The sequence below is a fragment of the Apodemus sylvaticus genome, chromosome 6 (genome assembly GCF_947179515.1).
Source record: "Apodemus sylvaticus chromosome 6, mApoSyl1.1, whole genome shotgun sequence".
Classification (NCBI taxonomy): domain Eukaryota; kingdom Metazoa; phylum Chordata; class Mammalia; order Rodentia; family Muridae; genus Apodemus; species Apodemus sylvaticus.
In genome coordinates this window covers 17,140,144-17,153,737 of record NC_067477.1, presented here as the reverse complement: position 1 = coordinate 17,153,737, position 13,594 = coordinate 17,140,144, and the positions used below count along the sequence as shown (strand labels likewise).

Below are 13,594 nucleotides of genomic sequence, written 5' to 3'. Positions count from 1 at the left end.
CTTTTTCCCACTGTTTCCCAGATCCGTTCTCCCTTTGGATCTTCAGCTCCTGGACGCTTCAAACCAGGACGCTTCTCTGGCTCTCTAGACACCCTACTAGGGTCCTACAGTTTTCAAGTTCCAATGAGAGCCACATTCAGAGCTGGGCTAGACTCTGTCCCCATCCCCCACACTCCTAGAAGGTCAACTTCGCCAGTCTAGGTTAAGTATCTATCTATAGCTGCTCCCCGTGAGTAAGCATAGTTGCCACTCATAGAACCTTTCAGAACATTTCCCAGCAGCAGTGGCACAAAGGAGTGCTGGAGTGCATATATAGTACTGGACACCTGGACAGTTAATATCAGAGGTCGGACAGTGAAGAGGCAGCACTCAGAACTTTCTTGCTCTTTCAATGGTTTCTACTGTTGTTTTCTTTGTATGGGGAATCAAATCCAGGGCCTCGTGCCTGCTAGGCAAAATGCTTTATCACTGAGTTATTTCTAGTCCTTTAAGGGTTTAGTTCTTAGCATCCAGATCACAAGTTCAAAGCCAGGCAGGACTATATATCCAAACTCTGTCTTGAAAATAAAATAAACCATGGGGCTGGAGAAATGGCTTAGAGGTTAAGAGCACTGACTGCTCTTCCAGAGGTCCTGAGTTCAAATCCCAGCAACCACATGGTGGTTCACAACCATCTGTAATGGGATCTGGTGCCCTCTTCTGGTGTGTCTGAAGACGGCTACAGTGTACTTATATATAATAAATAAATCTTTTAAAAAAAAAGATGTATTTAAAGAAAAGAAAAGAAACCAAGCCAGGCAGTGGTGATGCATGCCTTTAATCTCAGCATGGAGGAGGCAAAAACAGGTGGATCTCTGAGTTCCAGGATAGCCTGGTTTACACAGAGATACAGTCTGAAAAAAAAAGTAATAAAAATAAAATAAAACCTGGAAGAGATAGTACCCAAAGGCACTCACTACCATCATTCTGTGTAGAGACAGTTGAAGAACCTGGGAAGCAGTGGTAGATCTTCTCTGGCCTTGACATTAATGTGAGTCAGACACCCTAGAGTCGGACCTTCCACATAGTCATGTAAGTTAAGAGAAACGTTTGGTCTGTCGTGAAGTGAGCATAGGAAGCCAGCTGTGGAAGTTACCCTCTTATACCCCTTGCAGGCATGTGCACGCACGTGCACACGTCCCCCATCCCACGTACATAATTAAAAATAAATGTAAAGCAAAGGGGAAGGCCCATAGGATAGCAGGGTAGCTCCCACACAAACGCTGCATGGGGATGCCAGCCTACCTGGCATCCCAGCTGTAGAAGGAACCACAGCAAGCAGGCTAGGTAAACTGGTTGTTATCCGTGAGCTCTTGGTTGAATGAGATACATGCCTTCATTAGTAACTGGAGAGCAATTAAAGACTCCTGAGGTCAGCCGCAGGCTTCCACATGCATATGCACATGTATGTCTATGTGTACCTATAACGTATGAGTGCCCACACATACAGAACACACGCATATACACACACACCATGTATACAGACAAAGGTAAAACAGATTCAGACTCTAGTACAGCCCCTTCCCAGGCCCATTCACCATCAATGGTGACTTCCAGAACTCAGAAAGGGCCTAGGTGTTGTATGCCTGTCACCTCAGCATTCAGAGGCACAGAGACCTAGTAGACCAGTCTACAATGTAAGTTTCAGTCTATTTATGGCCAGAGGTAGTGCAATCTTGTTGCAAACAGACAGAAAAAGGATTGTAAGAGCCAAGCCTGAATCCTCCCACCCCTGATTCTCAGACTCCATTGTAGAGTTGCCCTTGAGAAATGAAACTCTGACCCTAGCTGCCAAGTGGGAAATGCTACTTTCATGGGACCGTTTCTCCCACCTTCTTGTGTAGAGTGTTGTTCTAATCGAAGGCCTGTCTAGGATCTGTGTGCAGAACTTTTCTCTTCTGGTATTTAAAGACGTAGGAAAACTTGAAGACGCCCAGAACAGACTTGCTATCAAACAGCTAATCAAAGAGATTGGGGAGCCTCGGAACTATGGCTTGACAGATGAAGAAAAGGCAGAGGAGGAGAAGAAAGCTGCGGAGGAACGCCTGGCCAAGGAGGCTGCTCAGAGGGCGGAGCGCGAACACAAGGAGGCCATGGAGATGGCAGAGAAGATAGCCCGCTGGGAGGAGTGGGTGAGTGCAAGACTGGGGCTTGTCTCTTAGGCCAGCGTGGAAATGCTCCGGACAGCTTTACTTGTCACATGCCATTGAAAGGAGGTGTCCGTGGTGTTTCACTGGGTACCACCGCCATTAGTGTCCATGACATGGGCTACCGATGGTTCCATGGGTAAAAAGCGTCAGCCAGCGGTCCTTCTGCAACTGCGTGTTGAGTCCCAGCTCCCAGGCACAGGCTCGCAACCATCTGTGACTCCAGTTCCAGGGCATCTGACGCCCTCTCCTGGCCTCCATGGGCACCGTATGCATGTGCTGTACAGACACACATTCAGGCAAATACCTGTACACACAAAATAGCAAATAAAATGATTAAAAGCGTATTTCTATATACACAAACGTCTAACATTGTATACACCATGTCCGTGAGGCCATCCCTGTGATAGCCTCATGATCTGATTCTCCTTTCTCTGTCAAATTGAGGTAGGTGGCCGCACTCTGCGCAGACATTAAGCAAGACATTAAGAGATCCTGCCTCCAGAATTAGCACTGTCACTGGTCTCTACACTTCTGGGTCACTTTCTGTTTGTTTGGGGACAAGCTCTCACAGTGTGGACCAGGCTGGCCTCTCACTCACCATTTAGTCCAGAATGGCCTCAATTCATGGCAGTCTTCCTGCCTTACCCTTTCAACTGCCTGGCTTTACACCTTCCAGCCACCACGTCTGGCTCCCTCCCATCAGTGAATCTTGCTCGGTTTACAGGGTCAACCCTTGTTGTCGTATCTCAGTCATTGTCCACACTTCTTCCCAAGGATGCTTCCAGAACGCACGGCCAGCATAGTCTCTGTTGACATTCCTCATGGGCTTTCCAGGTAATCCTACTTCCCGTGGTGCACAAGGTCCAGTGTGACCTGGGCGCTTCTAACAGTCCCATCTCAAAGAATGTAGTCTTCTTCCTTCATCTCCTTATCTGCCTTATGTCTTCACTGACTGGAGACTTCCTTGTCACCACATGTAAAATACCCACGCTGGCCTCTTCCCAGAGCACCCCCTTATGTTTCTTCTTCTCCTTCTCTTCCTCCTTCCTTCCTTACCCTTATTGTATCTGACATACTGTAACTTTTACATACTTACAACTGGCACAGACATCTTAAGCCGTGCGAACGTTGGTATCCTGTCTTTGCTCTTTGCTGCATTCTTACTGGCTTGAACAGGGCCTGACATATACCAGGCACTCAATAAGTACCAAGGCAGTAACTGGGTGTGGGGGTTGGGGATGGGGGAAGGCAAGCTCTTAAGCACACACCTTTGGTGACCAGGATGCCCGTGTGTCAACACATAGGTTGGCGACACAGACAGGAATAGCATCTTGTTTATTTTTCTGTATATGGGTGTTTTGCCTGCTTGTGAGTCTGTGTGCTGTATGTATGAAGTGCCTGCAGAGGCCAGAAGAGAGCTTTGGATGCCCCAGAACTGGAGTTACACATGGTTGTAAGAGACCATGTGGATACTGGGAATTGGACCCAGGTCCTGTAGAAGAGCAGCTAGTGCTCCTAACCCTGGCAGCCAGTACCCTCTCCGGCGCCGGGAACTGCATCTTTAGGTCATGCTTTATTCAAAGAACTGGAGATCTGAGAAGACAGCAGGCTAACGCCTTCAAAAGGAGACAGGGAGATGGTTGGAAGGGGAAGATATGTACAACATAAACCTGAGACCTGAGTTCAATCTTAGAACACAGGCGAAACAGCTTCTAGGGTAAAGACACAGACTCAGACACAGACACACAGACACACACACACACACACACACACACACACACACAAAAACACACAGACATAGACATGCACACACACACACACACACACACACACACACACACACACACACGAGCTCGGGGGAGGGGGGAGGGGAGGAGGGAGGAGCCGTGTAAGATGCCTTTGTTCAGCCCACTGAAGGAGAGCAAAGGCACCCTCTCACTCCAGAGCTTGGACAGCCAGCCACATACCTGAGACACACGAGGTCTGTGCCTCTCTCATCCCCACGCCTTGTGCTCTTGGCATGTCCCAGAGATGTTTTGGCTCAGACTTATCAAAACCCAGAGTCTAGTTAGTGGTTGCCGGTGTTAACCCTGTGCTCTGACAAAGCCACCAGGGCTGGGAGCAGGAGATGGTTAACTCAGGACCAACAAAGCACCGATAGTGCATCCGTGTTTACGGCGGTTTGAATGTGGATGGCCCCACAGGCTCACATATTTGTATGCCTAGTCCCCAGTTGATAAGCTGTTTGGGGGAAGATGAGGAGATGTGTCCTTGTTGGAGTAGGTGTGTACTTGCTGGAAGAAGTGTGTTGCTGAGGGGGTGGGCTGTGAGGTTTCAAAAGTTCAAGTCAGGCCCAATTTCTTACTTTTGTGCCTGCTGCCTGTGTAAGGCTCTCAGCTACTGCTCTAGTGACACGCCTGTTTGCTTGCAAAGTGACGATCATCGATCATCGGCTAGCCCTCTGAAGCTGTAAGCAAGTCCCCGATTAAGAACTTTCTTTTCTGAGAGCTGCCTTGATCGTGGTGTCTCTTAATAGCACTAGAACAGCTACAGCCATTAATGACACACATGTGAAAATTCCTTCCTATATTATAGAGTGCAAGTGTGTCTTTATTAACTCTGGATACGAGAGCACTTTGGTCCCTCTATTGCCCTGCCTGTCCCTTGTGAGTTTGAGGGACTGATTAATCTCTACAGCCTAAAGTTCGATGAGTCAGACTAGACATGGTTGTTGATGTAATCATAACTGTTTCTTTTTTATCTTTCTTTTCTTTTCTTCTTCTTCTTTTTTTTTTTTTTTTTTTTTTTTTTTTTTTTTTTTTTTTGGTTTTTGGAGACAGGGTTTCTCGGTATAACCCTGGATGTCCTGGAACTCACTCTGTAGACTAGGCTGGCCTCTGAATTCAGAAATCTGCCTGCCTCTGCCTCCCAAGTTCTGGGATTACAGTCGTGTGCCACTACACCCGGCTTCTCATACCTCTTTCTGAACTGTCTCCCTCTGTGCAAGGCTGTCTGGGTTACTCCTCCATTGCTCTGATGAAACACCAGGGCCAAGACAAGCTACAGAAGCAAGCCTTTATTTAGGCTCATGGTTCCAGAGAGGGCAGTGTCTTATTTGGGGGTTTATATTGCTGTGATAAAACTCTTTGGGAGTAAAGTTTATTTGAAGTCTATAGTTTCACATCACAGTCCATCATGAAAGGAACTCGAGACAAGGCACCTGGAGGCAGGAACTGATGCAGAGACCTTGGAGGATGCTGCCCACCTATGGCTTGCTATATAGCACCCGGGACTACCTGCCTGGGGTGGCACTGCCCAAAATGTGCTGGTTCCTTCCACATCAATCATCAATCAGGAAAACGTACCACAGGTCTGTCCGGATAGGGGGCATCCTCTCAATTGAGGTTCCCTGCTCCAAAATGATTATAGCTCATGTCAAGCTGGCATAAAACCAGCCAGCATGACTAGGGTCCTCCATGGCGGAGACAGCGTGGTGTCACGTGACTGGCTGGAAGCGGAGAGCTGAGGCCTCAACATTCCAAGCTGCACACCAGAAGCAGAGAGGGCAAATTCAAAGTGCAGTTAGTGTTTACTGCTTCCAATAAGACCACACCTCTCAAACCTCCCAAACAGCGCCATCCACAGGGGGGACCAAGTATCAAACATCCAGGACTGTGGGGGACAGCTTTTTGAACCACCACAAACATAAGCCAGTCCACAAATCCTCTATCAGCAATGGAGTCCCTGCATTGTCTTTAGTTCCCCTGTCTCGGCTTTGCTTGTCCACATCAAGGCTGTAAGCAGAGACCCGTCTAACTTCATCCATTTATCTTCATCCAGGTCTGTCTATGCTCATTCAGAATTTAAGGATTTTTCCCTCTCATGTCGTGCATTTTCTCTGTGGGTGTCTGCACAGTGTCTTTCTCTTATAATTTTATTAGAACTCCCAAGAAAGAATTGCAGGCTCTCTGCGCAGAGAAATGGGACCCTGAGTCTCTTTAACAGGACATGGTTTACCGAGTACTAGCACTGTCTCTGTAGCTTTTTCTTCAAAGCCAGAGAGACTGAGATCATGCCTTGAAAGCAGAATTCAGGAACACATCAAGAAATGCTGGTATGGTGCTGTACAAATGTAATCCCAACACCTGTGTGGGAGAGGCAAGAGAATCATCCACTTCCTCTAGAAGCAAGTCTGAGGTCTGTCTGGGCTACTTAGATGAGACCTTTCTCAAGAGCATAACAGGCCAGGCGGTGGTGGTGCATGCCTTTAAACCCAGCACTCTGGGAGGCAGAGGCAGGTGGATTTCTGAGTTCGAGGCCAGCCTGGTCTACAGAGTGAGTTCCAGGACAGCCAGGGCTACACAGAGAAACCCTGTCTCAAGAAAAAAAAAAGAGCATAACAAATGGGAAAAAAATAGAAGAAGACAATGTTAAGAAGCTTGTGGCGGGGGACATGGGGCTGGGGTCACTTAGCCTGTGAAATGCTTGTGTTGGAAGCAGGAGGTCCTGAGCAGAAAGACCAGGAAAGGCTTGGAAAATGAGCAAGAAGCAGAGCCACTCACTAGGAAGTTAGCTGTCACCATCAAGGAAAGGATGGCTCCAGGACAGTTGACTTTCTCCTCCTTTCCCAGCTACAAAAACAAAAACAAAAAAACAGCCGGGCAGTGGTGGCACACGCCTTTAATCCCAGCACTTGGGAGGCAGAGGCAGGTGGATTTCTGAGTTCGAGGCCAGCCTGGTCTACAGAGTGAGTTCCAGGACAGCCAGGGCTACACAGAGAAACCCTGTCTTGAAAAACCAAACAAACAAACAAACAAACAAACAACAACAACAACAAATTCCCATTTTTGGGGGAATCCGCCCAGAAAGCCCATCAGAGGGGAAAGAATGGACGTCCCCTGTGCAATCCTATGGCCTCTGGTTTCACCTTCATTGAGCTATAATTCCACCTAAGGCACCCGTGGAGCCAAGCAGTAATCTCACTCACCAGAAGAGAGAGGAAACAATGTTTCTTATCAACCTTTTGAGATATAACTCAAGAGCCAGATACATGCTGCATCTGGCTAATGCTACCACACTCACTGTGGGTTTCCTCATGACACTTGAGCATGCCTTACTCCCCTGATAAGTTACACCCACACCTGGGCATGCTCTTCCTTCCTAGAGCTCTGGTTTTCCAAAACTCTCTTGCTTGAGGCTCTTCTGGATGCCTTTGGTAAAACTTCCAGTAACAACTGACTAGGCCTGAAATCCTTTTCTGTGTCAAAGCCAGAGTTCCTGGTTTGGCCTTAGTCAACATCCCTAAAAGATGAGGAGCTGGAGCTAGAGCTGGAGAGGTGGCTAAGCAGTTAAAATCACTTGCTGCTCTTCCAGAGGCCTTGGGATTGGTTTCTAGCGCCCAGGACAGGCAGCTGGTAACCATGCTCAACTCCAGATCAGGAGACCCAGTGCCCTCTTCTGGCCTCTTTGGGTACCTGCACTTACATGGCATACACTCACACCTGTCCCCTCCCCAACCCTCTGAAGCCAGCCTGGTCTACAGAGTTCCAGGACAGCCAGGGCTATATAGAGAAACCCTGTCTCGAGTAACAATGCTCTCTTCTGGTGTGTATGAAGATATTGATAGTTTATTACATGTGCGCGCGCGCGCACACACACACACACACACACACATCAATGTCTTCAGACACACCGGAAGAGGATGTGGGACCCCATTACAGATGGTTGTGATGAGAGACCCCAACTCAATGTTTTTAGATCCCTAAACAACTAGCCCAGCACAAAGTAAGTTGTTTTTCTGCTTTCAGCTTGAGAAAGACAGCCCACCCTGTTCTAGTTCCAATGTTTAACTATACAATGCCCTAAGGACGTTTGCTCCAGATAATCTCTAACCTTCCTAAAGGCATAAACTATTGCCTGACTTCCTCATTCTGTACTTTCCCATTCCATGCATAATTTGTCCTCAACCCCTTGCCTTGTGAATTGTCCTCCTTATCTTGTGATTTTCCCCCTTTAAATACCCCTGACTTCAGTTGCTCGGGGTCCCACAATCCTCTACCCCTGTGTGGCGTACGACTATGGACCCCAGAGCTCTGGAATAAAAGAAATCCTCATGCTACTGCATCAAGACCGTTTCTTGAGACTGATATGGGTGTTGCCTTCCGAGGCATGGGGTGCTGGGGCACCCTTGGTTTTTGGGGGGTCTTACAGTGAGCCACCATGTGGTTGCTGGAATTTGAACTCAGTACCTTTGGAAGAGCAGCAGTCAGTGTTCTTAACTGCTGAACCATATATATATATATATATATATGAATATTTTTTAAAAGAATGCTCTATATTAAGAAAAAAGGCAAAAAGGCATAGGAATGAAAACTAAAACACAGAGTACAGAGAGAGTTGGCTAGGTCACGGTTGGTTTTCTCAGAGCACCAGCTGCGGTCATAACATTATTACATCTTTTTGGGCTGACTGGAAATGCCGCAGTGACCCTGCTCAGCAGGGTCCAGTCTCAGGGCCCCGTGGGGACCACGGTGTCACACACTCTCACACTGCTCCTCTTCTGACTTCGAATCTCCCATGCCCGTGTGCTCCATGTCCTCAGAATAAACGGCTGGAGGAGGTAAAGCGTGAGGAGAGGGAACTGCTGGAGGCGCAGTCCGTCCCGCTGAGGAACTACCTGATGACGTACGTGATGCCCACACTGATGCAGGGCCTCAACGAGTGCTGCAAGGTGCGACCCGAAGACCCCGTGGACTTTCTGGTAAGATTTCTTTACAACAGTGTTTTTACAAAAAGATGTATTTTATTTATCTTAATGTATGTGAGTACACAGTCACTGCCTTCAGACACTCTAGAAGGCATCTGACCCTATTACAGTGAGCCACTGTGTGGTTGCTGGGATTTGAACTCAGGACCTTTGGAAGGGGCAGTCAGTGCTCTTAACTGCTGAGCCATCTCTCCAGCCCCCTAAAACAGTTTTTTAAAAATGTTTTATTTAGTTTATGTATATAGTTATTTTGCCTTCACACGTGTGTGGTGCCTACAGAGGGCAGAGAGGGTTGACATCCCTGGTGTTGGAGTTAGATGTTTGTGAGTGCATGGGTGTGTGTGGTGGGTGAGAATCAAACCCAGATCCCCTGCAAGAGAAACTGCTGCTCTTAACCACTGAGCCATCTCTATAGCTTCGGGATTTTATTTATTAACCTGATAATGAAGCGTGACTGCAATTTAACAGAGAACTGGTTGAGTTTGAGGAAATGTATATCTCGTTGCTCAGGAAACAACTTCTAATACGCTCATGACTTACAGTAAGATTTTACACACACACACACACACACACACACACACACACACACACACACACACACACGAAAAAAATAACTTGTTTTCTTTCTATTGCAGGCAGAGTATCTCTTCAAGAACAATCCTGAAATGCAGTAAAGACACATCAGGGTTGGACCACAGAGCTTCAGAGGGGGAACTTAAGTTAAACTTGTAATCTGAAAAACTGCTTTTAAAAATGCTTTCCTAGGGTTTTTTTGGGGGGTGCGGTGGGGTGGGGTGGGGAGGAAGTAGCGAGGAAGTAGAATCATTAGAAAACTGCCGAGCAGTGAGTAAATACTATCTCACTGAAACGACATTTGAAGAGTAGACAGACGAGGCATGCTTGCATTGCGTGGACCAATGCCTTTCTAGGACTCTTGTGTCAGTCACAACTCTGCACTTAACATATTTGTCATAACTCAAGCTACAACATGAAGTCCTATGCGCCAACAGTGTCAGAAATGGAAGAGATTAGAACGGCGCATGCTTGTTGTGCCTCACAGCAGGCCTGACAGGTTCCTGCAAGGTTGCTCTTGAGGATAAGGCCAGGATTTTAGCCACTAAGTCAGAGAATGGAAGAGCTTGTGAAGGGTAATGCATGGGTTGAGGTAGATAATGCTACCCCTGGTCACCACAAACTGCCAAATATGTACCTCGAATTAATTTTTCACTATAGTCTTGAGTTGTGATTTTTCTCCATTAAAAATAAAAATCTGGTAAAGTCTCTAGTACTATTCTGAAGAAGAAATTGGTTTGTTTTATTGGTTCAGCAGGTTAATTTGTGTGTGTGTATGTGTGTGTGTGTGTGTGAGAGAGAGAGAGAGAGAGAGAGTGTGTGTGTGTGTGTGTATGTGTGTGTGTGTGTGTGTGAGAGAGAGAGAGAGAGAGAGAGAGAGAGAGAGAGAGAGAGAGAGAGAGAGAGAGAGATTGATTTTCTTAAATATTTAAATAACATACCTGGCAGTAGTAGTTGTGCACGCCTTTGATCCCTGCACTTGGGAGCCAGAGGCAGGCAGATCTCTCTCAGGGCAAAAGTAGGTCCCGCCCAAGAAAGCAGGAACTAAGAGTCTTTGCTAAAATCCTAAAGGTAGCTTTGGCTCTTGCTTGCTTGATAGAGTGTTTTCCTAGCAAGCACAAAACTCAGAGTTCTGTCCCCACTGATGGCATCTAAGGGCGCAGGACTGGGTTCATTTTGTCTGTCAATTGTTAATGAAAGGCAGGAAAGAAGTTCATGGAAATCTATGGGGAGCCACCACCTTAGGATATCTTGGGTTCTTAGTCTCATTGATGAAAGGATTTAAGAAGAGGCTCAGCCAGGCGGTGGTGGTGCACACCTTTAATCCCAGCACTTGGGAGGCAGAGGCAGGCAGATTTCTGCGTTCAAAGACAGCCTGGTCTCAGAGCAAGTTCCAGGACAGCCAGGGCTACACAGAGAAATCCTGTCTTGAAAAACCTCAAAAACCAACCAACCAAACAAACAAACAAAACAACCCCAAAACAAAACAAAAAACCCAAACCACCACCACCAAAACAGAATGTAAAAAAAGAAGAGATTCAAATGGAAGCTTGAATTTAAAAAGAAAATCAGGACAGGCAAGCTGTAAACCCAGCTGCCAGGAGAAGGGGGTGGGGGGAATCTTGTTATTTGAGATAAGCTAGCAAAAGGGTCAGCCAACTGGAGACACATGATGGGGAGGGAGCCTTAGAGAGAGTAAGAAAGCCCTAAGCACCAGAGACCTCAAAAAGCTTCTTCCTTGAGCTATGAGAAGGAAAAGGAATAGTTGGATTTTTTTTGTGTGTGTGTGTGGGGGGGGGGGTTGGTTTTAGTTGGACCTTTCTAAGGACTACTCCGAATAGAACGGTGAGCATACCCTGCCAAACCTTGCAAGAAGTGTGCCAGGGGTTGGCCAGTGGTGGTGTAGGCCTTTAATCCCAGCACTTGGGAGGCAGAGGCAGGCAGATTTGTGAGCTCGAGGTCAACCTGGTCTACAGAGTAAGTTCCAGGACAGCCAGGGATACACACAAAAACCCTGTCTCGAAAAGAACAAAAGAAAACAACAAAAACAAAAGTGTGCACGGGGTGTGTGTGTGTGTGTGTGTGTGTACATTTTAGAAAGGCTTTAGAAATACATTATCTTAAGATGAAGGGATAGCTCCTTCCGAGTATGGTCCAGTAACCCAGAACTTCACCTGCCCAACTGCATTAACTTTTTTTTTGAGACAGGGTTTCTCTGTGTAACCCTGGCTGTCCTGGAACTCAAGTCTGTAGAGCAGGCTGGCCTCGAACTCAGAAATCCACCTGCTTCTGCCTCACAAGTGCTGGGATTAAAGGCGTGCGCCACCACTGCCAGGCTAACATTAACTCTTAATGCATAGAGACAAAGTCATATTCATACCCTGAAGTGTATTCTAGTCTATCACGCAAAACTAGTAGTGGCGTTCTTCACCTGTAATGCCAACACTCAGGAGGTGGAGTCAGAAAGATCAGAAACTAAGGGCTAGCCAGCTTCATGGGAGCCTGTCTTATAAAACAAAAACAAAAAATAAAGAAAACACAAAACCCCACCCACATCCCAAACGTTACTGTCAATTTTTATTAAATTATTAACTTGGTCTAGAATGCCCTGCCCTGCACATCTGGGATTAGAAGCACACGTCTGGGGAACACAGATGCAGAAAGTCATCGTCACAGGGGGCATCCACAGCCACACTTCTGGGTCAGGCTCTGTACCCGGCTCTAACGCATTTAAGTCCTCGCAACGGTGTTTAGCAGGCAGTTCTCTCACGAAGCGGTGGGGCAACGGGCACCGAATAGCCTTCGGTCCCAGGCATCCCCCGCGCTTGGGCTGCACCGCACGTGGCGCTTGCTTGGGCCGCGCCCCCTTCTTATAGCTGCCAAGGCTGCGCCACTCTCATTCGCCAGGATGGCGTCGCCAAGCGAATGAACTACAGCGTATCGCTCTGTGCCTCCCGCACCAATCACACGCACTACCACGAAAGCATGAGATCACCGGAGGAAAGGCGCTGGCTCACATCGAGAACTACATTTCCCGTCAGGCCTTGTAGCGCCGTTCAGCGAGTGCGCAGGCGTACGCTCGGTGTGCGTGGCGGCGTCAGCGGTTCTAGAACGTTGCTGTGGTAGCGCTCGGGCGCCATGTTAGGACGAAGGGGAAGGAGGAGAAGCGCTTAAAGCGGCGGGGCACGGGCGCAGGACTGGGTTGGCCCCGGGGCTGAGGCAGGCTGCCGTCCTTCCCGCCTCGGTGGATCATGCCCAGGGCGGCAGCGGTCGCGGGGGGGAAGTGACTGGGCGGTGCCGGCGCCGGAGACGATGCCGTTGTAAGTGATTGGCGTGCTGAGTGAGGCGCACGCCGGCCGGGCCCCGGGGGAGGCGGAGGGGGAGGGGAGGGGAGGCGCACGGGCGCCCAGGGCCGCGGCTTCCGGCTTCTCGGGCGCGGGTCCCTGCAAGATCCCAAAGCGGAACGGTGCCCGGCGCGGACTGCCGGGTCGCGGCTCCCGAGTTCTTTCCTGTCCCGCTTTCACCATGGCGCCGTCCAACCTCCTAGTTCCCCACTTCCGCTTCCCTCCTCGGAGCCGGTGAGGAATCGGGGCCCGGAGCAGGCCGCGCTGGCGGGCCGGGGGCTGCTCCCGAACGCTGGGCTGCGGGCCGCGCCTTCCCCGCTTTGTTGTGACTGGGCAACCTGGCTTCGGCGCACTCCCTGATCCCTTCAGACCTCGGGTCACTTGTGTTGTGATTCCGAGTGTACGCCTCGAGCTAATTCACTTAGGCCTTCTAATGCCACTAGGTCTACTTTACACACTACCGTGATTTTTTTTTTTTCCACTTTATTTCCCCCCCCTCCTTTTTTCCTAAGAAAGATATTCGGAAGCCCATTGTTGGGATTCAAAAGTAGACGAGGGCTTTGTATATCTTGGCGTAACAGATCTTGACTTAAAGGCTTAGTTTGTGCGACTGCTTTTCTTCCACAAGAGAGGCAGTTAGTTTTGGACGTAGCCTTAATGTGACAGCTCACGTACTGTACTTAATAATTTAAAAATGGATTTCATGCGCTCTTCTCACATAC

At 48.4% G+C, this 13,594-nt stretch overlaps 2 protein-coding genes across 6 annotated transcripts in view; both read left to right on the top strand.

Moving 5' to 3' along the window:
- Positions 1-9,688, top strand: part of Ak7 (adenylate kinase 7) — a 66,061-nt gene extending 56,373 nt beyond the window's left edge. Inside the window, exons 16-18 of the mRNA XM_052186686.1 lie at positions 1,951-2,171; positions 8,791-8,949; positions 9,591-9,688. Of these exons, the coding sequence (XP_052042646.1) occupies positions 1,951-2,171; positions 8,791-8,949; positions 9,591-9,629 (419 nt within the window). The 3' untranslated portion in view covers positions 9,630-9,688. The remainder of the gene's footprint in view (positions 1-1,950; positions 2,172-8,790; positions 8,950-9,590) is intronic.
- Positions 9,689-12,629: 2,941 nt separating this feature from the next.
- The window catches only part of Papola (poly(A) polymerase alpha), a 52,446-nt gene continuing 51,481 nt past the window's right edge, over positions 12,630-13,594 (top strand). For all 5 annotated transcript variants that reach the window (XM_052185131.1, XM_052185133.1, XM_052185130.1 and 2 more), the window contains exon 1: positions 12,630-12,848. In XM_052185131.1, the coding sequence (XP_052041091.1) occupies positions 12,841-12,848 (8 nt within the window). In that variant the 5' untranslated portion in view covers positions 12,630-12,840. The remainder of the gene's footprint in view (positions 12,849-13,594) is intronic.